Genomic DNA, 25,627 nt, shown 5'->3' with positions numbered 1-25,627 from the left:
ATTGAAGTAGAGTGTAGAGTGAATTGCTTATGACTTATGACGTGCATCATGACTTGACCCCTCTAAATATGACCTCTAACCTCTGACATATGACCTCTCCCGTGTTCTTTTTCCCCCCAGCAGTAGCAGTTTGGCTGACCAGCAACGCACCACAACCAGACAAGAGCGCACCACACACATACAACACATCACTCACATCAGTATTTCTTAAGAACTTCATTCAAACCAGTAATGGCTGAAATTGATGACTGAGAAATAAAGCTTGATGTATCAGAAAGTTACTTGTTTTTTTTTCCTGATTTGGGCTCTGTTTGGCAGAATGGTACTTGTTTCATATAGTTGTTCTTTTTCACTTAATATGGTCTTGGGAAGATGTATGTAATGTAAAGCAGGTTTGCTGTTTAAAGATTTAGTCTCTGAATGTGCAGGAAAACACATTTGTTTATGTTTAAAATCATTAGCAGATGTTTTTTGTCAAAATTAACCTTCGCTATATTTTAAACAAGGACCACATAAAACACACCAGAGACGCAACTCACCCCTCCTTTCAGCACTCCTAGGGAAACTTCACACCGGGTTATGTTTTTGTTTGAGGGACAAGCTGCTTCCTCTTTGATTTCTTCCAGTTTTCAGAGCATGGACAGCCTACAGAGACCATATTTTTTATTACAGTTTACTCACATAATGGACAGCTACATAGACAGATGATTGCTGAATGTGACAGGAAATGTTATGGTATTGTGCATGCTTGGTCTTGCACACTATTGCTGACTGTACCTTTAAGTTATGGCATAACAGTTGACCTTCCCCTAGAAACATCACCCTGTAGCCTATATTCTGCGTGCTTTTTCTGGTCATGGTCCCCGGCAAGACTGAATTCCTGCTATCTATTGAGACATGAAGAAACTGGTTGGATAATGAAAATCTTATTATGAACAATTTACAGTGTGTAATCTATCAAAATCGAGTAAACCAGTAACTTCAGATCACTAGTTCAGGATTTTGTCGAGCAACTAAGCTTGCACTTAGAATAAACTGGAAGTTGTTAGATCTATGATTACAATTATTAATTATTATTATTTTTGCAAACAGCAAAACATAAACATTTAATTCATTATCAATGTAGATATTGATGCAGTGTATTCAAATAGGTTAATGTGAATAATGCAGTATGTATGTAGAGGTCCCGTAATTCAGTGCAGGAACATCAAATTGAACCCTCTGCTGTGGTACTTCAGTTTACCAGTAGATGGGGGCCTTTGTTTGGGTAGGCCTACTCCATTTCACCCGTAGATAGCACCCTCTGCTGTGCTACTCCATTTTTCATTGATAGCACCATATGCTGTTTCTTAATATCAATTCATCCGGTCCTGGTGCATATTTTTTTAAAGTACATTTTTACCATGACTGTGAACTGAAACAGGATTGTTCCGATAAAGTAACTGGCAAAAATATGAGGCTATTGTGTAGCACTTGGTGTTCAAAAAAAAAAAAAAAAGGCAAAATAAAACAAGCAAAAAAAAAAAAGATGTCTCTAAGGGGCTGATGACACTGTCACGCTTTGACAGGTGTTGGATTCAACCGTCTCCATATGAAGTGAGGAAACTGACTGTTACAATGCCCTTGCACTAGCGTATTTCTATTGGGGAACTGATCTGTAAAGAATGACCTTGGGTTCGGTTCTCACCAGTCCCTGTAGCCTATTTGGCAGTGGTTTATTATTTTTATTAGTAGTTTGATAATGACGGGAATATAATGGGATCTATTTTGATGTCAAATCAACACAGACTAACCCACGATACAAGCTCCTAGCACTTATACAGTGCCATGCACGATCTCAAGTAAAGTTATAGGTCTAGCAACGCCTGTGAGCATTGAGCAAGCAGAAAAATAGGCGGGGCTTCTAAAAATGTGTTCAAAGTTAGAAATAGTGCAACTTTTGACCTGGGTATAGGTCTTTACCTAGCTGCCTGTTTTTGCAGAATCAGATACTGTTTAGCTAAATATAATGTAAACTAGTAATAACACATACTGTACACAAATAATTTTGACCTTTGAAGTTTTTAACACTCCATACTTTGAAATGCTCAGTGTTGGAGGAGAGAAAAGCTTGTTTGTTACGATTTGTTTTTCATGAAATTGGTTGATTGAATGCATTTGCAGTAACGTGGAAATTTGCACCTACATGTAAATGCAGGAACCATTAAACAATACACCACAATACTGCCATATTTCATTAGGATTTAAGTTTGATTACACCTCCACCAAAGAGGTTATGTTTTTGGTGTTTTGTTTTTTTCTGAAAGTTTTCAGTGTTAGTGAAAGTGAAACCTGCTGCATGGGCCAAAGCCAAACTGCTTCAGTTTGTATATAGGATCTGACTCACCACTGAAAGCACCTGAAAACACACCTCTTCTCTCTGACCTACCCCTCTTAGCCCCCCACCCCCTCCCACCCTCCCCACTCCTACTCTTGTTAAGCGACCTTGAGTATCTTGAAAGGCGCTATATAAATGTAATTTATTATTATTATTATTATTACCACTCACCACCAGTTCAGTTTACATACTTTCTAGTTATTCTCCTTGCTCTGTATTCAAATATATCTGTACTTCTGCTTCAACTCCTTTACCAATAAATACAAATAAACAAGACAATCTTCAAAATAAATCTGTTTATGTCCATGTTTTTTCAAGCCGATGTTTACTGAGGATGACTCTGTTCATTCAGTGACACAGTGACAAGGGGAAAGCCAGATCCAATTGAACATCATGCTGTCTTACTCCACCTCAGGATTTCATTTTAGGAGCAAGGAGTGAATTTCATAGATCCTCTCTCTCTCTCTCTCTCTCTCTCTCTCACTCACTCTCTATCATCCAAGAAACAGGTGACGTAGGGATAGAGACAGTGTTCAGTGGCATACTTGTTTTTAGGGGCTTTATGTAGATAGGACAGTTGTAAGTGACAAGAAGCAGGCCTGGGAGGGAGTGGGATGGGATTGGAAAACGGCTGCAGGATAGAATGGTTGTTCTGTGGGCACTTGGACCCAAAACATGACGCGGATGCTACTGTAGCTTCTGACTGCTACACATGAAGCGGATGCTAGCTGTTGACTGCTACACATGGCTGTTGACTGCTACACATGACACGGATGCTAGCTGCTGCCTGCTACACATGGCTGCTGACTGCTACACATGACGCGGATGCTACAGTAGCTGCTGACTGCTACACATGACGCGGATGCTAGCTGCTGCCTGCTACACAGCTCTGTGGCTTCAGCTGTAGCACTGCACCTTAACTCCCCAGAAGAAATATAGTGGATTGATACTTGAACCAACAAGAATATGCCGATAAGTGACACGAGCAGTGACTGACTATCACACACACATACACACATATTTATTTATGTGGGACTCCTTGCACATTTCTCTACATGTTATGCTCTTTAGCTGTTTTTAGGCCTCTGGTCATAATATGTTCTCTTTCCATTGGGTCTTATCAGCATCAGCATTCTTCATACTTGTGAGTGAACCTGCTTTTGCAGAGGTGAGAAAATTGTGGTTGGTATAGGAAGAGGGAGGAGCTTCAGCTGGCACGGAGAGGATGAGGAGAGGATGATGTGAACAAACAACTTTTAGTGGGTTAGAGGAGATGCCGGTTAGCATGAAGACGTTAATCAGCATTTATGCACTGATCTTGGGTAAGTTTTTACCTCATTTTACAACTGGAACTTGATAGGGAACATGTATGCCAATAGCATATTAAAGTTGAAGGGAACCATCCCAATATAAAAAGCAGCCTTAAACAATAACCCTCCTGTCTTCTTCTGATGTGTTGAAGTGAGAATGCACATTCATGTAACGCATGCTGTTTTTTTTTTTTTTTTTGGCTTTGTTTTTTTTTATTTATTTATTTCTGTGTGGTATCAATGGAGCGTTTTCTGTAAATGTGTCTTCTAATATGCATTCGGTGTAAAAGTGTGTGCTGGTTATTCATTTCATTAGACAAAAACTCCTGACAACTTACAAATTAGCTTTTTGCCTTTATTAAGGTAAGTAAGAGAGCAGGATCCACTTTGGATTTAAACCAGGGTCCTTTGAACCAAATGTGGTCAATACTACAGTATGTCATGGCTTCCCCATGTACTGTCTGCTTTGTGTTTTAGGGGGCATGTGTATACCCTGGAATGTCGTTTATAACCCCATGCGCATCTGTGCCCTGGAAGGATCATCTGTTACAATGTCCTGCTCCTACACCTACCCCAGTTCTCTTACAGTCAAAGAGGCTTTCTGGACACACCAAGACTCTAGTGACCCTACCGATATCTCCAAGAACGAGAGTTACACACACAGAGTCACAGTAGACTGTGGATATAAAATAAGTAAGTGTTTTCTGAATGTGAGTAAACTAACCAAAGGAGATGCAAAACATCAGTTCTATTGTCGGATTACCACCAATAAAGAAGGGAAAAAATGGATTGGTAAACCTGGAATCTCTGTGAATGTCACAGGTACATTATTTGCATTTCTATAAAATGAATAACATAAGCACAGATCATTAAACAAAATATATAACATGCATTTTCACCTAACTTTAGTAGCCTACACAAAAACAATTGTTTTATCACACTTCTCTAAGGACTGAAGATTGTTTCTTCAAAAAGAGGTGGGGAAGTGGATGCGGGGGACAACATCACTCTCACCTGCAGCACCACCTGCAATCTACCCGACAGCCCTTCATTCATCTGGAGTAAAGATGGACGTCCCGTAGAAGAGAAGCAGATCATCTACAACCAGCTGCAGCTCCACCCAGTCAGTTATAAAGATGAGGGCAACTACACCTGTGCTGTTAAAGGACATGAAGGTTTTCCATCTCTGCCAATGAAGATACAAGTCATGTGTGAGTACAGATCACAACACCAAGAGCAAAGGTTTTATTTTTAGGGATCCAAGCAGAGAAGCTGCAGGACTCCTGTTATGTTTTGTTCTGATTATTCAGCCATTTCATTAGCCTGGCAAGCCAAACTATGCAGAAATGTATAGTCTGGAGTCGGACCATTCACAAAGCTGAAGCCTGCCTCCCACCGATGAACCGATGTCTTTCAAACTGCCTCTGCACGAAATAGGCCAGCATTTGTGACCAATCGTAGCCAGTCGGAAAAAACAGCCTTCTTTAAAACGAATAACTTGAGTGCTTATTTCTGCTCAACCTTCAAAGAAAAGCCTAAGTCTAACTCTTCCAAAGCCGATTCAAACGAGCGCACTTCGTTAGCCTCATCCATCTTTCGTTTTTCTCTATGGTTGTTCATCACTGTCTCACACCCAACTCGTCAAACGAGGACGCATGGTCAAGCCCCCTGGCGTCAATATCGGAAGCCGAAGGTGCCCCCGCGCGGTCATATGCAACGCGAAGGGCTGCCATAGCTCTGTCGTCACCGTGCTATGGTGGGCTCATGGACTCGGTACACAGATAGAGCTTTCTAATTGGACCGACTGACCCGTTGTCGGACACAGGATTGGCCTTAACGGTGCAACCCTAGACCGTCCCGCTAGGCAAAAAAAAAATTTTGCCGCTAGGGTGCGTCTAGATTTCTAAGTTACCATTTCATAATATTATTTTTTTTGCCGCAAAACTGTATCTGGAAGCACACAGAATTCAGTATGTGTCTGACTCCTTTTTCTAGGTCCAGTGGTTGTTTCTTCTGACACGGAACATGTAAAGGAGGGTGATCATGTGACTCTCACCTGCAGCACCACCTGTAATCTAACCGACAGCCCTTCATTCATCTGGAGTAAAGATGGACGTCCTGTAGAGAAGAAGCAGATCATCAACAACCAGCTGCAGCTCCACCCAGTCAGTTATGAAGATGAGGGCAACTACACCTGTGTAGTCAGAGGACATGAGGGTCTCCCATCTCCACCTTACAGACTCCATGTCATGTGTAAGTGCAAAGTTATGATGTTAAAAAAATAACTTATAGCAGCCTATCAATAATCAGCAAGTAATTCTTATTCTGGTCATGATTTTCAGTAATTCCCTGCCTATTAAGTGATCATATTCACTTGGTTTTAGAGACCAATGCCTTATACACATATTAACCCTTTCATGCGCAACGTCCACATGCGTGGACAGTAACTTCAACTCTGTTTTCTACTTATTTATCATGTTGATATACACCAATCCACTTCAGGGCAGTTTTAGTAGGTCCTTGGCAATATATTAACAATATGTATCATCTTATATTTGGAATATTGACTGCTTGATGACATCATCAATTCAACATGAGTGACAGTAATGGCCATATGCTGAATGCTCCAGGCATATCTGTAAAAAGCTAGTACTCAAGAAGGCAAAATCATGTAAAAAAAGGAGAGTGTACAGGAGAGTGTATTGAACAACTCTATGTTTTCAGAAATTAAATCGGATGTAAAATAGAGTTTGTAGACCCTAAAAAGCAACTGTCCACGTATGTGGACGTTGCGCAACAGAGGAGTTAAATGGCCAAAAATTAGATTTTGTAACTAGGACTTTTTTTTTTTTTTTTTTTCAAATATGATTTTAATTGCTTTAAATTACAAAGAAACAAACATTTGGTAAACATATTTATAAATAATGACCTAATTACATGTGGTAATGCCAAGGTGGTATGGTAATATGGGGGTAGTAGAGGGGTGGGTGGGTAGTAGAGGGGTGGGTATGAGAGTACTAGAGGGGTGGGTGGGTTAGTAGTAGAGGGGTGGGTAGTAGGGATGTAGTAGAGGGGTGGTTGGGTAGTGGTGGTAGTAGAGGTGGGTAATATGGGGGTAGTAGAGGGGTGGGTGAGGGTCGGTGAGCAATAATGGGGGTAGTAGAGGGGTTGGGCGGGTAGTATGGAGGTAGTAGAGAGGTGGGTGGGTAGTATGGGGGTAGTAGAGGGCTGGGTGGGTAGTATGGAGGAAGTAGAGGGCCATAGTTTCCACATTTTCTGTCATTACATTTTATTATTTTTTACCCCTTTGTTGCGCACTGTCCACATATGTGGACAATAACATAACTTCTATATAAAAGCATATTTTTAAAAAATTCCAACTGATTTTCAATATTGGGCTCATATAGAGTAATAAAATCAATACTAAAAAAATCTAGACACTTTTTTTCATAATGCGTGCATGAAAGGGTTAAAACCCTCATCAACTATCTTAAATTGTATATCAGCTAATTGCCCACAACATACTAATCCACCAAACCAATACATATATTTAGGAAATAACTAAATAAGAAAAGCTAAAGGAAACATGAACACATAACATTAAAAATCCAAAACATGTCATGTTAGCCCTGTGGGGATGATGTTCTGTCACTTGACATTTCTCACACACAAGGACAGATCCGAAATTCTGAAGACAAACAAGAGATTTGAGGATAGCTAAAGACTACAGTGAGGGACATTAGGGCTTCAGGGAACATGTTGACAATCTAATAGGCCTATCTATAGTGTGTTCTACATTCCTTCTGAACAAAACTGTGAATGGAAGGATAAACATTGAAAATAATCATTTTTTTTTTACCACAGCCAAGGAAAGGAGTCTTTTCATAGCAGCTCTTGTTGGAGTGGCAGTCTGTGGAGTTGTTGGTCTCGTGTGTGTGCTCTACTGGCTGAGGTGAGGAGATCACATGAGGGATAATGTGGGTGAGATTAGACGTACACTCTAAAACAGTTCACTGTCACTAAACTCTCCTAGATTTCTCTTTATCAGGTTGTGTTTTTGATTTGCAATTAGGAAACAGTATGAAAAGAGGCACAGAGGAGAGATGTCTCTTCCCACCATGTACAAAACGCGTCCCCGGGTTACCTTGATTATCAGACCTGTATTGCTCTTTAAAATCTACAATGTTTCTGAATTTGAAGACCATTACACGTTCCTAACACTGCTCATGAATGCTATGACCTAATAGTGAGGTTTACAGTACATCCCTTCTGACGTGTTAAACAAGGAGTCATTCCTTGGTCCCTAACTTGATCCTTTCATGGCTGCTATGACTGAGGTGTCAGCCCCGAACCCTTAAACAAGGAGTGATTCCTAGGTCCCTAAAGCCCACCTTACACTGACACGATTTGGGAAAGATTCTTGAAAGATTGTAGTCTTTCAACAAATGCCCCTCATTCAAGCTTTACTCAAAAGACTACATTCTTTCAAGAATCTTTCCCAAATCTTATCAGTGTAAGGTAGGCTTCACTCGATCCTTTCATGGCTGCTATGACTGAGGTGTCAGCCCCAAGTCCCTAACTTGATCCTTTCGTGGCTGCTCTGACTGAGGTGTCAGCCCCAAAACCCTTAAACAAGGAGTCATTCCTAGGTCCCTAACTTGATCCCTTCATGGCTGCTTTGACTGAGGTTTGCATCCCTACAGGATCAGGATGATAAGCGGAGCTGATGCTCCTCCAACTGCCGAGGCAGCAGCAAGAACAGAGGATGACGTTCAGTATGACAGTGTCCAGCCCAAGCACCACGGACAGACTGCAGGAGGTCAAGGGGATGATGCCCAGAACCGAAGAGTCCAGCTCGAGGACAACAGACAGACTGCAGGAGGTCAAGGGGATGATGCCCAGAACCGAAGAGACCAGCCCGAGGACAAAAGACAGACTGCAGGAGGTCCAGAAGACGATGTCCTGTACACCAGTGTCTACTTCAAGACAGATGGTGCACAAAAAAGGTATCGTTTTGTTACGCAGCAATCACGGGTGATAATAACATTATAAAAGCATGTTCATGACATCTCTGAAATATCCAAGTACTGGGGACATCGCAATCTGGAAGGGTTAACATTAGTTCACTTGACCCTAACTTGCTGTGTCACCTCACCGCTGCTTTTGTCTTATGGCTGTGCTAATCTCTGTTGTCCTGCAGATCGCTTGGTCCACCAGAGGGGGAGCCGTCTGTGATCTACAGCAGTCTAAAGAAGAGCATGTGAAGCAATATGACATCATCCATGAGCAAACAAAGTGAAGGTGATGCCATCATATATTTAGTTCATGGAGTGTGAAGAGTTTGGTTACATTATTAATATACTTCAATGCAACACACCTATAATATTTGTAAGCGGTTGTTGACGGATATGAGTGAATGTTAATGTAAATTAAGTCAAGCCAGGTTTGTAAGGTTTGTCAGAATGTGAAGACAACATATGAATCACGTCCAATAAACATTTTGACATAAGGACCAACATAAAATATTACCAATATTTGTAAATGGTGTTTGTTGTTTATTTTGTATATTAGACTGACTAGGAGGGAACATGGAGGGAACACTCTCTGAATTACCTTTTCAGAGGTGAGGTCTGTGAACACTCTAGTTTTGTGAATGACCCCTGTAGTGAGATCTGTGGTTGTGGTTAACAGTAGAACAAGAGAAAGAGCTGCTGATGTAACTATGGCAACAACATGAGCACTGACTGTGAGAATGATATGAGCAGCTGCTGCCATCTACTGGTGAACAGTGAATTTGTTTTTGTTTTACTTCCCTGTTTGCATCTGTAGATTACATTTATCCTGAATGCACAAAAGCAAGTAACTTATTTAACCCGTTTAATCCCAAATTTTTCCCAGACATGAACATATCAAAATCATGTGTCTTGAGTAACCCTTTGAAGTAATCAATTACTATTTTTTAAAATTTTAATAAAAAAGTGGGTGAAAAGGAGTGTTTTATTTTCGGTCACAATTGTGACCGCTAGGCAACTACAGAGTCAGATTTTGGGGATTTTCTCTTTTTTTGACACATTTCTTTGTCCAATCATCTAATTTCCAATAAATTCCAAACAGAGATGGTATGGGGACATTGTCCCAGGTCTGTTATTTACATTTAAATGTGTATCACAATACAATACTCAACATTGCCTCTGCAATTCTCTGCTATATTCTAAGTGTGCTGATTTTTACATAGAGAAGCCATTATATCACACTATTATAAATAGCTATTGTAATAGCTGATTTGCCATGCTGTTCTTTATCTTAATTTTACTTTCAGTCATTACCTGCACATATCAGATCTAACTGACTGTCCAGAGTTGATAATCATACCTCAAAAACAGTAAATTATTGTCCTCATTGACTACTATTTTACATATGTCACATATACAAACTAGGTGGTGGGGGGTATAATCAACTCGCCAGTCAGCCTGTTAGAGGCATAATGCCTAAATGTATGCTGAGACCTGCAATAGACATGAACAACCTTACCATGTTTACATAGAAAAGCCATTATATCATCTATATCAACTATATACCACAATGCAACAACCACCACATGTTGCAAAAAGAGATGTCGTTTGTCTGTTTATTATTGTAAATGAAGTTTTTAAGCCAAGTATACTTGCGTACACAAGAAATTTGGTTTCTGCATTTATCCCATCCGTGAATTAGTGAACACACATGAAGTGACATCCTAAGTTACCTGGTCCCTTTGCTCCAAAGGCCTCATATTCATAAGGCTCTATGTCCCCAGTGTCCTATATCCTGGGACCTATGCTCATTCGGGTATCTACTATGTGCTTTATAATGCTGGAGGACCCTGGAAACATACAATGCTTGACTTGGAGAACACAGGACCACTGTCCCTGATCCCAAATAACCCTGAGGAGCATAGGAACCTGCTCTGACCTCAGTTATTGGCCTAATCTAGTGTCAGAACGGTGTGATATCCATTATATTGCTCAATTTAATTCATTTGACTACTGGATTAAGTAAGGTTCTAAATATATAATAGGACACAGTCTGTAACGTGGACATACAATAGTGTCAGGACAGATTGATGAGACAATTATTTTTGATCACATGAAGCTGTGCTTCTGGTTTGTCTGCCTGACCCCTGTGACATAGGCCCTTTACTGTGCATAAGTGTGTGTGTTGGGGGGTGGGTTGGGGGGCTGTTGGGAAAGGGGTGGGGAATATATTTTCTGGTAAGGTTGTTCATGTCTATTGCAAGTCTTTGCATACATTCAGCCAATTTGCCTTCAACAGGCTGACTGGCGAGTTGATTACAACCCCCACCACCTGTGACATATGCAATATAGGAATATATAGGAATATAGTCAATGGGGACAATGATTTACTGTTTTTGAGGTATGATTGTAAAATCTGGACAGTCAGTTAGATCTTATATGTGTAGGACATTACTGAAAGTAAAATTAAGAAAAAGAACAACATAGAAAATTAGCTATTACAATAGCTATGCATAACAGTGTGATGCAATGGCTTCTCTATGTAAAAATCGGCACACTTAGAATATAGCAGAGAATTGCAGAGGCAATGTTGAGTATTGTATTGTGATACACATTTAAATGTAAATAACAGACCTGGGACAATGTCCCCATATCATCTCTGTTTGGAATTTATTGGAAATTAGATGATTGGACAAAGAAATGTGTCAAAAAAAGAGAAAATCCCCAAAATCTGACTCTGTAGTTGCCTAGCGGTCACAATTGTGACCGTCTTCATGTTCACTCATGCTATGAGAACGCTGAACAAAGTTCACATATTTCATTTGCATCCCTCCATACTAGACACCTTAAAGATTATGTGTACCCAAACTCTTTGCCCTATTTTTACATAAACATACTTTTCTAAGCTTTAGTTTGGGAGCTTTTGGGTGGAAATTTTCTGTTCAGGGTGCAACCAAAACATAAGCAGCTCTGACCATGTGACAAATTACACTACACATTTGGCACTTCACATATTTAACTGAGACCCTTTCAGGTTTCCATTTTTGGGGAAAATGTATTGATACTTCATACAGTGACATCTGTAAAGGCACAGAAGCAACAAAAAAAAAATCGGTCACAATTGTGACCGTTGGGATTAAATGGGTTAATTAGTAAATACTTAATTTTGCATATCAATATGAAGATGATATCACTCCTTCGGTGCAGTTAATTAGCCTGTATGTCTGCCATGGTAAGTAGTTAAGTGTAAGAAAATTGAATCTCTTTAATGTGACTAAAGATGTGAGAGAGAGAGTGAGAGCAAATGCTAGGTAGGCTGTGATCAGACAGGACACATTGAATATGCCTTTTTATGTTGTTTCTTTTAGATAGCGTTTTGCATGCTGCGTACAGTATGTGCTCTGAGCGTCGTATGTTTTGTGAGCCTGCTTTGCCTTATGTTTTTGCAGCCGTAAGAGCACTCATGTTTTTAGTAAAACATCATGCATCTCATGTTTTACAAGTGCCATAGTGTGTCAATTGCACACTTAGATGATTACATTGTAGCTCATGCATTTACTTCAACAAGAATCATTTTCACTACATTTGTCTTCGTCTTGGCTAGTTAGCTATAAAGTCAATGGTTAATGGCAACCGGGTGATAAATAGTGTTTTAAAAGGTTACTACATAACTATGTCAATATTTCATAACATGAAGACATAGCAACAAGTAATTTAGCAAGCAATGTTGAGATGTAGCCACTCTTAACTTTTGTATTTCGTCGCACAGCGAAATTCGGTGAACATGAGGGGTTGCACTAGGTTTTACAGCAGCAAAACATGTTATTATGAATCATAATCAAGAACCAGTTTAAGAACAGTAATTTTATTCCAACGGAGGCTTGAAACCAATTGTAATTGGATAAGATTAGATACACCCAGGTTAACCCACCTGCTTTTTAAAACCTGAACAAATGCTTTTACATTTTCTTGTCACTGCAACTCTGCATCAACTTTAAGTTAATATTACTAGCAAAACTATGCCCCCCCTATGATATTATAAATGAACTCTGCAACCAATCTGAACTAATGGGTGTGGTTAGTAGGGATCACAGATCAACAATGGTCAATTCATATTACAATTCATAGTTGTTTTGTGTCGAAAACTCTTACCGCACTGACTGCAGTGGTGCAGCCTCTTTTGTGTGAATGCGCTGGTGTCTTTTGAGACTTCCCTTAACATTGAAGTCCTTGCCGCACTGAGTGCATTGATACGGCTTCTGTCCTGTGTGAACACGCTGGTGTCTTTTGAGATGTTGTATTCGACTGAAATGATTGCCACACTGAGTGCATTGGTGCAGCCTTTCTCCTGTGTGAATGCGCTGGTGTCTTTTGAGACTTCCCTTTCTATTGAAGTCCTTGCCACACTGAGTGCAGGCATACGGCCTCTCCCCTGTATGTATTCGCCGGTGAACTTTGAGATCTCCCTCTTGATTGAAACTCTGATCACACTGACTGCAGTGGTGCGGCCTCTCTCCTGTGTGAATAAGCTGGTGCCTATCCAGATGTCTCTTTACGCTGAAGTCCTTGTCACACTGAGGGCATTTATAAGGCCTCTCGCCGGTATGTATTCGTTGGTGAACTTTGAGATCTCCCTGATGAAGGAATGTCTTACCACACTGAGTGCATTTACACGGCCTATCTCCGGTGTGTGTTCGTTGGTGTACTCTGAGATTTCCGTTGTGAATGAAACTCTTGCCACACTGGGCGCAGTGGTATGGCCTCTCTCCTGTGTGAATGCGGATGTGAGCTCTGAGATTTCCCGCTTGACCGAAACTCTTACCACACTGATTGCAGTGGTATGGCTTTTCTCCCGTGTGACTTCGTTGATGGATACCAAGGCTATTGAAACGATTAAAACTTTTGCCGCACAGCTTGCAGTGGTGCAGCTTCTCTCTTGAGTGAGTGTGACGGAACAATTTGAGCTGGGAGCTGTGTTCACGCAGAGGACGGGACAATCTTCCGGACTCCTCTGGCTCTCTCTGCAGGGTCCGGCTGGATGTGGTACTCCCTGAAAGGGCCATGGAGGATGAGATGCACAGTCCTGTCCGTTTCACTGGGAAAACACAGCACATGAAATAAATGATGGTCATGAAAAAGATCAATACCTGGGTTTCCTCATTGTATTGTTCCAAAGCGTACCAACGTTTTTCCTCCAAAGAACCCATAGTTGGAATTAACAACACTCTCCACAGAGAGAACAACCACTTTTGATATAGACTAACAATGAAGTGAAGCCTTTCTTTTCTGCATGGGGAAACAAAGCTATTTCTGTTGTCATGGTGAAATAGACCCCTAGATTAAAATTGCTCAAGAATTACGTTTTAAGACGGAACACTTTGATTTTTGCTACCCCAGAGCTAACTTGTGATGCTAAATTGTAGTTGTAGTTACTTCAATTAACACCGGGATCTCTGTATATGGACTACAATGGCAGCTTTGGTTCCTTTTAGTAGGCAAACTAGGTCTATTGGAATTAGAGAGAAGTCACCTACATAATAGGAAGAAAATAACAACATATGCATATAATAAGCATATGTGCAGACTTGTTTACTTCCAAACGAAAATCATATAGCCTACAATGAGAAAACATGAATCAATTTTTACAGAAATTAATTAAATTAATAAAAAAAATACAGTGAATGTGGGTCTTGTAAACAGTCCATTCAGCTCACACATACACACACATCATTTGAGTTTCATGGTAACTGAGATCTCAACAGTCTCAGGTTGTGAGTAATTATCTTACGACTCTTCTGCTGTTCTCCATCTCTGTTCTTCTCTGTCCCATGCTGTCCTGTCCTGCAGCAGTCCACTAATATCACAGACACCCTGCTTAACTTGACCAGTTGCAGGGGATCTGTACGGGACAGGGTAGATGGGGCAGCTTTAGAGTTGGACACTGGAGCCAAGTGTGATTCATCTTCCTCTTCCTAATAAATACAGGGAGAGAAAAAAAAAACTTGTCATCTAGAAACAGTTGGTTAAATTCAGTGCCTACTGTTAGCATTAGTGTTTAGATGCTTACTTTGTGGTTGCTTTACCAAGGATTATCATAGAACAAGAATACTGGCCTATGATGGCTTGTTGGAAAGGTGCTGTTGTGCTGAATCCAGCAATATAGCCTAGGCTAAATATAACACATCAGGGTCATAGATAACACATCATAAGCCCCGTTTATACTATGGGCTGAACCCGGTGCTGGAACTTAAGCCCAGCCCAGGTAGGAGTTTATACTAGACGGGGCTGGGCTGAAACGGGGCTTAACCTGGAACTATTGCCCTGACAACAAGCCCACCTCAACGGTCAGGGCCACGATCCAAGCCCCGGTGCTTACACGTCACGTCGAACTGGTTACTACGGCTACCGTTCTATTTACTATCCGCCCGCTGCCTGTAGCTAGCTTTTGCCGCTAATTGTAGTAGCTAGAGCTATCCGTGGTCGAAATAAAAATAAATCAAGTAAATATGGCAAGTGGGTGGAGACAGATATGGACATCAAACGAAACTAAAGTACTGCTGGAAATTTGGGGTCAGGACGACATACAGAGACAGTTTGAGGGAATAGTGAGAAATGATGATGTAACGATAGGACAAGAATTAGGCAAATTAGGCATTAACAGGGACAGCAAACAAATCAGGGAGAAACTCAAGAAATTAAAACAACAATACAGGCAAGCTAAAGAGCAAAATAACAGGAGTGGAGCAGGGCGAGCAACATTTCCCTGGTATGACCTGATGGACCAGATACTTGGTCCTCGGCCAGCCTCCAGTGGCACAGGTCTTAGGAACTCAACGGCAACGAGCCAACCCCAAGAGGAGCCAGACGAGGAGCTTGACTTGGGTAAAGCTGACAATGCAGTCAGTGCATTGACTTGTAATTTTAAAAAGCATATAAACTAAATAGCACCTCATCCCCTTGTCTTTACGAAAATGTGATCACCTAGCCCGTCCATGTTTAAGAGTATAGTGTCTGTTCCATTTGAAGATATCACAACGCAATTAACGTTAGCCTAACTAACGTTACTGTTAGCTCTCTCTAGTAGTAGTGATTAAAACAAATCATACCTCTCTCATAGATGCTTTTGGCAGCAGTACAATCGACTGGGAAACGATGGACATGATCACATCAACGCCATCTCCAGTGGGGTATACTACGAATCTCGTTGAACATAACCAGGTTTTCTTTGGATAACCTGGATTGCTAAAAACGAAAGTCGCAATCAGAGTTGAGTGGTACTACGAAACTCACTCAAGGATGAATTTGTCCAACTAGGCTTTCAGCTCAGATCTGTGCGCGTTCTCGTGGTTGGGGTGACTTTGACCAATCGGGAAACGTGGAGACGCACAAGACAGCCTAGGTTAACCAACGATTACTTCCGCATTTATGAGCGGCAGAGAAATCTAGGGTGGTCTTTTTTAGTGTCTAACCCATAACATCAAAAAATCGATGGTCATCAAATATTGCATGGTATGCACGTCCATAGTAGTGACATATTTGCACGTTGAACATAGTTAAAAGCGCCTTCGATATTCAAAATGTTTGCAGAGGCGGGGCTGAACCTGTTCGAAGTTTGACAGATTAGCACACGTGAGATAACTTCGTTTTTCAAGATAATGGATTGGTTAGAATTGGTCAGAGGGCGGTGATTTTTCACGATTTGAGCTATAACTAAGCACATAACCTGCTCCCGACCAGGTTTGGTTGCGAGCATAAGATACCATGGTGATACAGCGACGCTAAAACAAATCCACTTTCGTATGACAGCATACCCTGGCTTTGAGCGCAACATACCTCGCTAACCCACTAATCGAGATTCGTAGTTTACCCCACAGGTTCTCCAAGTTTTGTTGACAGATTTTTGCGATAAGTTGCAAACGTCTATGAACTGTGTACCGAATAACGTTACTCTCCTTTTTTGTATGAACTGAACTTTGAACTAGTTACTCTGATAGCGCCCGATACTATTGCCCTCTTGTGACTAAAATAAGAATAGCATATTTTCGTAAATTGGCGCAGGCTTACTGTGCTTAATACTGTTGATAAACAGACATTTTTAAAGTGAACTTGTTGGTTTTCTTATGTAGCCTATGAAACTCATGTGAAGTTAGTGAACAAAGGACTTTAATGGGAATGTGTCCACTATATCCAATTACATTAACAGATCAAGGGTCAGCCTCAGTGCCAGAGCCAGTTAGCCAGGGCTCCTCTACATTAATCCCCCCAAGGACCAGACCAGGGGCCTATTTCACAAAACCAGAGTAAGTAGATCCAAGATAAGTGACGACACACGCGGTTGACCAAGCCTGGTCAAAGTAAACATGCAAAACACGTTTCACTAATGCTGAGCGCAGATGAGTTGAGGCGGCTAGGTCAAGCCAGGTGTAAGTTATTCGGTATGTGTGCGCGTTCTCGTTTCTCCCCCAAATAACTGACGGTTGGAGTAAAAAAGACGCGAAAAATAGCGTCTTGCACACAAAGTGAACAACCGCTTTTGATATAGACTAACAACGAGGTAAAGTTGTACTTTTTTGGATGGGAATCATGATTATTTCTGTTGCATAGCGGGAGTAGGTGTGGCAGACCAAGTGAATGCAAATGTACGTATGCACCCACGTGTGACAGCTTCCTTGTCTCGGCACGCAACGTCATTAAGAAAGCGCTTTGCCACCGCAAAGATGCACACAGTATGACTATATATATCTTAATTTGTCGAATTAGTTGAAAACACCTTTGAAAAATGTCCCCTCCACTTCCAATAAACTACTAGGCTATTCATCAAACGTCCGTCAAAAAATAAGCAAACAACGAGTATGTTATTAATTATAAGGCCACCATAATTTAAATAACATCCATATGGTATTAGGCAGACATTCTGCTGTGTTTTGCGAGTAAATGCAAGTAGCAAATAATATATAAATGGAATACAGCTCTTTGAAAAAATCGCATGGAGGTCTGATTTGACTGACAGCTAGCAGAACCAATCAGATAATGTAATTACCATTAGAATTAACTTAGCTTGGCTGTTAGCCTGGTCGGGAGCAGGCTAGCTTCCAAGTATAAATTCCCATGGTAACTTATATGTGATCTCTTCTGTGAAACCAAGTCAAGGCTATGTTCATCCAGGATAACCCAGTAAGCCTGTCTAAATCCCCTATCTTGGTTTTGTGAAATACCCCCCTGGGGCGTATTTCACAAAACCAGAGTAAGTAGATCCAAGATAAGTGACGACACACGCGGTTGACCAAGCCTGGTCAAAGTAAACATGCTAAATAGGTTTCACTAATGCTGAGCGCAGATGAGTTGAGGTGGCTAGGTCAAGTCAGGTGTAAGTTATTCGGTATGTGTGCGCGTTCTCGTTTCTCCCCCAAATAACTCACGGTTGGAATAAAAAAGATGCGAAAAATAGGGTCTTGCACACAAAGTGAACAACCGCTTTTGATATAGACTAACACCGAGGTAAAGTTGTACTTTTTTGGATGGGAAACATGATTATTTCTGTTACATAGTGGGAGTAGGTGTGGCAGACCAAGTGAATGCAAATGTACGTATGCACCCACGTGTGAGAGCTTCCTTGTCTCGGCACGCAACGTCATCAAGAAAGCGCTTTGCCACCGCAAAGATGCACACAGTATGACTATATATATCTTCATTTGTCTTAAAAGCCGAATTAGTTGAAAACACCTTTGAAAAATGTCCCCTCCACTTCCAATCAACTACTACAGTAGGCTATTCATCAAAAGTCCGTCAAAAAAGAAGCAAACAACGAGTATGTTATTAATTATAAGGCCACCATAATTTAAATGACATCCATATGGTATTAGGCAGACATTCTGCTGTGTTTTGCGAGTAAATGCAAGTAGCAAATAATAAATGGAATACAGCTCTTTGAAAAAATCGCATGGAGGTCTGATTTGAATGACAGCTAGCAGAACCAATCAGATAATGTAATTACCATTAGAATGAACTTAGCTTGGCTGTTAGCCTGGTCGGGAGCAGGCTAGCTTCCAAGTATGAATTCCCATGGTAACTTATATGTGATCTCTTCTGTGAAACCAAGTCAAGGTTATGTTCATCCAGGATAATCCAGTAAGCCTGTCTAAATCCCCTATCTTGGTTTTGTGAAATACCCCCCTGTGGGGTGTCCTACGAAGCTCGATTAGTGGCTTAGCGAGGTATGTTGCGCTCAAAACCAGGGTATGCTGTCATACGAAAGTGGATTTGTTTTAGCGTCGCTGTATCACCATGGTATCTTATGCTCGCAACCAAACCTGGTCGGGAGCGGGTTATGTGCTTAGTTATAGCTCAAATCGTGAAATATCACTGCCCTCTGACCAATTCTAACCAATACATTATCTCACGTGTGCTAATCTGTCATACTTTGATCAGGTCCAGCCCCGCCTCTGCAAACATTTTGAATCTCGAAGGCGCTTTTAACTATGTTGTGCGTGCAAATATGTCACTACTATGGACATGCATGCCATACAATATCTGATGACCATCGACCTTTTGATGTTATAGGTTAGACACTAAAAAAGACCACCCTAGATTTCGCTACCGCTCATAAATGCGGAAGTAATCGTTTTTAAACCTAGGCTGTCTTGTGCGTCTCCACGTTTCCCGATTGGTCAAAATCACCCCAACCACGAGAACGCGCACAGATCTGAGCTGAAAGCCTAGTTTGACAAATGTATCACATACCTGGGGCCTATTTCACAAAACCAGAGTAAGTAGATCCAAGATAAGTGACGACACACGCGGTTGACCAAGCCTGGTCAAAGTAAACATGCTAAATACGTTTCACTAATGCTGAGCGCAGATGAGTTGAGGCGGCTAGGTCAAGACAGGTCTAAGTTATTCGGTATGTGTGCGCGTTCTCGTTTCTCCCCCAAATAACTCACGGTGGGAATAAAAAAGACGCGAAAAATAGCGTCTTGCACACAAAGTGAACAACCGCTTTTGATATAGACTAACAACGAGGTAAAGTTGTACTTTTTTGGATGGGAATCATGAGTATTTCTGTTACATAGCGGGAGTAGGTGTGGCAGATCAACTGAATGCAAATTTACGTATGCACCCACGTGTGAGAGCTTCCTTGTCTCAGCACGCAACGTCATTAAGAAAGCTCTTTGCCACCGCAAAGATGCACAAAGTATGTCCTATATTATCTTAATTTGTCTTAAAGGCCGAATTAGTTGAAAACACCTTAGAAAAATGTCCCCTCCACTTCCAACCAACTACTACAGTAGGCTATTCATCAAACGTCCGTCAAAAAAGAAGTAAACAACGAGTATTATAAGGCCACCATAATTTAAATGACACCCATATGGTATAGGCAGCCATTCTGCTGTGTTTTGCGAGTAAATACAAGTAGCAAATAATATATAAATGGAATACAGCTCTTTGAAAAAATCGCATGGAGGTCTGATTTGACTGACAGCTAGCAGAACCAATCAGATAATGTAATTACCATTAGAATTAACTTAGCTTGGCTGTTAGCCTGGTCGGGAGCAGGCTAGCTTCCAAGTATAAATTCCCATGGTAACTTATATGTGATCTCTTCTGTGAAACCAAGTCAAGGCTATGTTCATCCAGGATAACCCAGTAAGCCTGTCTAAATCCCCTATCTTGGTTTTGTGAAATACCCCCCTGCTGTCGTAGGATCACTTAACTTAATACCCGAGTTGAGGCTTTGTGCAGCCTCGATATGTCTAGATAACCTAGATTTGTCTAACTTGCTTCGTAGGACACCCCACTGGGGCCTGTACTACGAAGGGAGCTCAACCTACCCACATGTAACCCAGGGTTACTTTGCTAAACCGGGGTTGACAAAACCTGGTTATCTTCATTGGTGTTAATCGGTACTACGACGGTGAGTAAGAAGTTGATTTGTTGAACTGGGGTTAACCTCATCGGAGTTGGTGCGCGTTCACATAAAATGGGCGGGTTGCAGCGCAAATCATCACTTTTAATGATGACGCGATCACGTTATTTTACGGATAAGCAATGCGCAATGATTATAAAAAGTGCGAGGAATTAAAACCCACTTTACTATACATCAAATAGCCTACGTCGGCAGCAAACAAAGCAAGACAAGGCTGTTGGCAACGTAGGCTATTGCAGATCGGATATATGAAAGTAAAGTTTTATTGCATGTTCCTTAAATAGCCTATGTGTTACGCAGGATTAATAGCTTGCGGAATGTCTGAAATGTGTTGAAATAAATACATTTTGAGTTCATAAGAGTCCTACAGATGCAACACAATTCATGCCATGTATATGAATAAATATTAATAAAGGATAATTGAATGTTTAGCCCCATTGACTGATTTAGTGTATGCCTATCCTGTGAACATTTTAGATGCAACGGCAGTGCCGCTGGCAGCAGGTGAAAATGAAACTCAAAAACATTCAGAAGGTTTATAGGCCTAGTTATAGCTTGCATTAATATGTCTTAATTATGAAAATGTTATATTGCCAATGCTTATAGCCTCCACTTTGCCTCGATCAGCTGACAAATGCAACGAATTCCCTCGGCTGAGAATGTATAGGCTATCTTTCATAGAGAATATTATAGCCTATGGAGAAAGATTCTGGCGGTCTTTAAAAACTCTCGCCTTGCGAAGAGAGGCGCTTAAAATTTGCGCTCCAATAATGTATCTTCCAAGTAACCTACGTCGACATTGTGGGGTGTGGTTAACCGCAAACCTCGGGTTAACCAAGATCATAACCTGCTCGGAGCAGGTTTGAGATGCAGCGTAAATTGCCATGGCAGCATACCTAGGTTAAAACCTATCCACCTTTCGTAGTACGGGTTAACCGGGAAGTTACGCCACACGTGATCAACTTACTCTCGAAGTTACCCAGCTAAGCCAGTAACCCCGCTTCGTAGTACAGGCCCCTGGTAAGTCAGGTGATTGTCATAACAAAAATAATATTTAGTACTAATGAGTATGTAGGTAAATAAGTGGCTGCATTCGGTTCTTGCAGGAAAGAGGAAGTGGTCAGCAGCTTCGGCCTCCACACAGGAGCTGATTGCTTTTTACCGCGAGGCAGACAGTCAAATGTACGAGAGAGAGGCTGCACTACGACGCGAAGAGCAGGACAGGGAGGATAGGAGGAGGGAGAGAGAGCTCAATATGAGGAAGGAGGAAAATTCAGCTATAGTGTCAGTGCTGGCACAGCTGGTCAATGTTTTGAGAGAGAAATGAATAAGATCGAAAGTGGAATTAAAAATATTATTACTTTAATTAATTAAAATGAAATAATTAGTGAATTCTGGTGGAGTTGTTATTATTGAGATTTTATGTGCTGAATTAAAGCAGCTCTGACGTCCTGTCCCAGCATAGCAGCTCTGTCGTCATCCAGCATAGGTGCTGTAAATGACTGTGGTTCTGACACAGTCCACTCGGGGTCAAACACTTCACTGTGCCTTTCACAGAGGTTGTGAAGAACACAACAGGCCAGGACTATGTCTTTCACTGTTTCCACATTGCAGTCATTGCGCTTTAAAAGGCATCTCCATCTCCCCTTCAGCCTGCCAAAGGCATGCTCAACAACTGCTCGTGCCCGACTGGTGGTGGTGTTATAAAGGTACTGATCTGGTGTCAGCCTTCCATTATCAATGAATGGCTTCAGTAGCCAGCTCTGCAATGGATATGCTGAATCCCCCAGGATGTAGTAGCCTATGTCCTGATCACCAACCCTCTTTAGCTTACCAGGAAATACACCACTGGTTGCCTGTATATAAAAGTTAGATCGCTTTAATATCCTGGCATCATGGGTGCTGCCAGGGCTCCCCACACAAAGGTCCCAAAAGCTCCCCTTGCCATCAACAATTGCCTGAACCACAATAGAGTGCCATCCCTTCCTGTTGTAATAGTCCGATGGATACTGAGTTGGGCGCATGATGGGGATGTGTGATCCATCTATGGCCCCTATGCATTGAGGAAGGCCCCACCTTTCCTCAAAATACATTGCCATCCCCTCCATCTCCACAGCAGTAGGGATCCTAATGAATTTGGGCATTAGTATGTCTATTACAGCTTTACAGAACTCTCTAACACAGTTGCAGACTGTAGACCGACTGACCCCAAACAAACCCCCAACCACACGGTATTCAGTTGTGCTTGCCAGTTGGAAAACAGCAATGGCCACTCTCTTTGTTGCAGGTATGCAGTTTCTAAAATTGGTGTCCTCTCTAGCAATCGCATGCCTGATAGACCGACAAATGAAGTGGAATGTTGGTTTAGAAAGCCGAAAGTCTTGAATCCACTCTGCATCACTGTAATTGCATGCGATGTCTTGCCACCACCTATCCGACCTTGGGAAGGACTGTAGTGCTCGTGACCTTAGAGATTTGGAAAACACCTGAAACATAGATAGATAGATAGATAGATAGACCTAGACAGATAGATCTACTTCATTTATCCTGCTGGAAATTCTGGCCATACTTTAATACTTGTCTGATGAAGGGCTAGGGCCCGAAAAGTTACACGTGGTGATTTACCATTTAAAAAAAAAAAAAAAATCTGGTGTGCAGACTCCTGTTCTCTTTCCTAACTTATGCTTGTCTGTCCAGCACCCAGTTTTTATCGCTTTTTGGATGTGTGTGTAGTATTCTTTTCCATACTTTAATAAGGACAAGTGTTATTGTGTTATTGTCATTTCAGCCATACAACAACAGTAGGCTTATTCAGTGAAACAAAAACTGCTGTATGTCTCACCATGGGCTCAAGTGGTGCCACATTTAGATTGTACAGACAATAAAGGCACGTTTAGACTTGCTGTAGACAACGCGTTTGTGTACGCATCATGGCTGCCTCGCGTATTTTACGGTCGTTTGGTGCGTCGGTCGTGCACGTCGTCGCAAGCGAACACGACGCGTCCGCGAGATGCAATACTGACAAGAAAGTAGGGGGCGATCATTGCCAAAAGAAAGTGACTGCAAGATGCATTATCGACATCAAAGCTGGGGGCAATCATGAGAGTAAACAATGGCACATGGCCACATCCACATCTGATATTAGGCTACTAGTCTCCCCCTGGTGAAGACCTCCAGTAAGGTGCGTAATGCTGCAGCGAGTCTGTACACAGGACACAGCAGGTCGCACACGGGCGCATACGCTTACGCTTGGTCTAACGGCAAGTATAATCCCAGCCTAAGCCTAAGCATAAGGTTTTTTTTTTTTTGTAAGCCCACACCCCATCCCCATAACAATGCACAGGTAAAGGTTAAACGTTTGAAAAGCTGGTTGAAAAAAAAGGTTGAGACATTACGTCCGTTGTAAAACAATTTGTACTTGTAGACATACAGTAGACCTAAAAGAAAGCTTGTAGACTATGACAACACAGTAGAAAAATGAGAAAAGGTCATGTCTGTTACTCTATCCGGGTCACTGCCCTTGTCACCGTAGCCTACTGTAAACACGGTGGGTATCACGCTTGTAGTGTGATCACTGACAAAACATTTAGCATGGCGATTTTATTGTTGAAGAGAAGGAAAGTTATTTTTGTAATGCGGGGATGCGGGGATGCGAGGTTTATCTGTATGGAGTATCAGGATAACGTTAGCCTGAGAAAGTTAGTTAGAAAGTTTCGACACCTGTCTGGCCACAGCGTGGGATCTACTGTACTGTAGGTTAACAGGACGGATCATGGGGGCAGATTCGCATGGATAATAACGCTTTTCTGCGAAGTTAGCATGTATAACAAGCAACTGTGATACAAAAATGGATATTGAGAAGGATGTGCAGAGAGGAACGGTTCCTGACGACGGATGAGAGAGGTCAGTTTATGTGTCTGTGTAACGTTACTAACGTTAGCTGCAACAACAACTGGCCCTTGAGTTCCCCACCCCTGAATTGCCTATAGATTAAAACTACAGTAGCAGCAGCTTGTGTGAAGTCTACACAGGTCAATACTTGTTTAAAAAAACCCAATGAGAAACAAACACCGTTACCACTCGTAAAATAATGATAATGATAATTTCTGGTGAGCCACTAGACTGAAGGCTAGCAAACTTAGTTAGCTTATTGTAGCTAACGTTAGCGTACCATTTGCCGGAGTCTGCGCATTTTCAGCATCTTTTTGAAGCGCACTTCAGATGCCATACGCCGTCTCCTTATCCTCAAATCATTTGCCTCGTCTTGGTCTCGACGAGATGTGCTAATATACTGAAGCAATAAAATAATTAAGGGAAGTATCTCATTTGGCTCCATTTTTATTTTTAGCTATTGTGATGTTTTCTTTATTGGTAATCTCTTTGGAATGTTATACAAGTTTCTATGGCTCCAAGTTTGACAGTTGGCTACATGGCCCACCCCAGAGCCACCCCAGTATAAACGTACCGAGAACTCTAGCCCTGGTGCTTGTGCCCTGGGCTTAAGTTCCTGGGCTTAAGTTCCTGGGCCAATGGCCCATAGTATAAACGGGGCTATAGAGTTCTATCACTCTATGAGGTGTCCAAAATGTGGCCCTAATAATGATCATATAATTTGCTGGCTGTCGTAGCTGACTCAGTCAGGAGTGGAGGTCGATTGAAACCACATTAACGTCAGCTTAATGAAACTGTAGGCTAGCCGTCTTGTCTGTGTGTCAGAAGTCGTAGACTAGCCTACTGTAACAGATACCGTTAACTCATAGACTAGGCTAACTCAGTTAGGCTTACCTTACTTCGTACATCCATCCCGTAGGCTACCAACCGGTGTGCTGCAACTTTGAACCCTTGAGGCTGGCTGGAGGCAAGCTCAGTGTGTGTCGTCTGTCACTTACGGCATTATATTGCAAGTTGCTCCGTAGTTGTCTGCTCAGGCCAATGTTTAGGGTTTCAAGTAGCCTAGTTCAACTGAAGACGTAGCCTACAACCGGTACATCCGGGGATTTTGTGC

At 41.6% G+C, this 25,627-nt stretch overlaps 3 protein-coding genes across 5 annotated transcripts in view; 2 read left to right on the top strand and 1 right to left on the bottom strand.

Moving 5' to 3' along the window:
• Nucleotides 1-238, top strand: part of LOC134067109 (CMRF35-like molecule 8) — a 9,886-nt gene extending 9,648 nt beyond the window's left edge. For all 3 annotated transcript variants that reach the window (XM_062522384.1, XM_062522299.1, XM_062522220.1), the window contains one exon: nucleotides 121-238. The gene's annotated coding sequence lies outside the window, so the exon portion shown is untranslated. The remainder of the gene's footprint in view (nucleotides 1-120) is intronic.
• Nucleotides 239-3,650: 3,412 nt separating this feature from the next.
• LOC134076909 (B-cell receptor CD22-like) lies at nucleotides 3,651-9,151 on the top strand. Its single transcript, XM_062532204.1, has 7 exons — nucleotides 3,651-3,699; nucleotides 4,165-4,338; nucleotides 4,638-4,898; nucleotides 5,683-5,940; nucleotides 7,552-7,639; nucleotides 8,391-8,693; nucleotides 8,888-9,151. Exons 1-7 carry the CDS (start codon nucleotides 3,651-3,653, stop codon nucleotides 8,949-8,951), a joined length of 1,197 nt encoding a protein of 398 aa, XP_062388188.1. The 3' UTR covers nucleotides 8,952-9,151.
• Nucleotides 9,152-12,622: 3,471 nt separating this feature from the next.
• Nucleotides 12,623-25,485, bottom strand: LOC134083464 (zinc finger protein 239-like). The gene is made up of 3 exons (XM_062539792.1): nucleotides 25,408-25,485; nucleotides 14,488-14,671; nucleotides 12,623-13,794 (listed from the first exon to the last, which is right to left on the bottom strand). The coding sequence occupies exons 1-3, from the start codon at nucleotides 25,423-25,425 to the stop codon at nucleotides 12,848-12,850; spliced, it is 1,149 nt and encodes a 382-aa protein (XP_062395776.1). The 5' UTR covers nucleotides 25,426-25,485; the 3' UTR covers nucleotides 12,623-12,847.
• Nucleotides 25,486-25,627: the final 142 nt, after the last annotated feature.

The sequence above is a fragment of the Sardina pilchardus genome, chromosome 1 (genome assembly GCF_963854185.1).
Source record: "Sardina pilchardus chromosome 1, fSarPil1.1, whole genome shotgun sequence".
Lineage (NCBI taxonomy): Eukaryota > Metazoa > Chordata > Actinopteri > Clupeiformes > Clupeidae > Sardina > Sardina pilchardus.
Note: the sequence above shows the minus strand (reverse complement) of the source record. Positions and strands in the feature narration are given on the sequence as shown.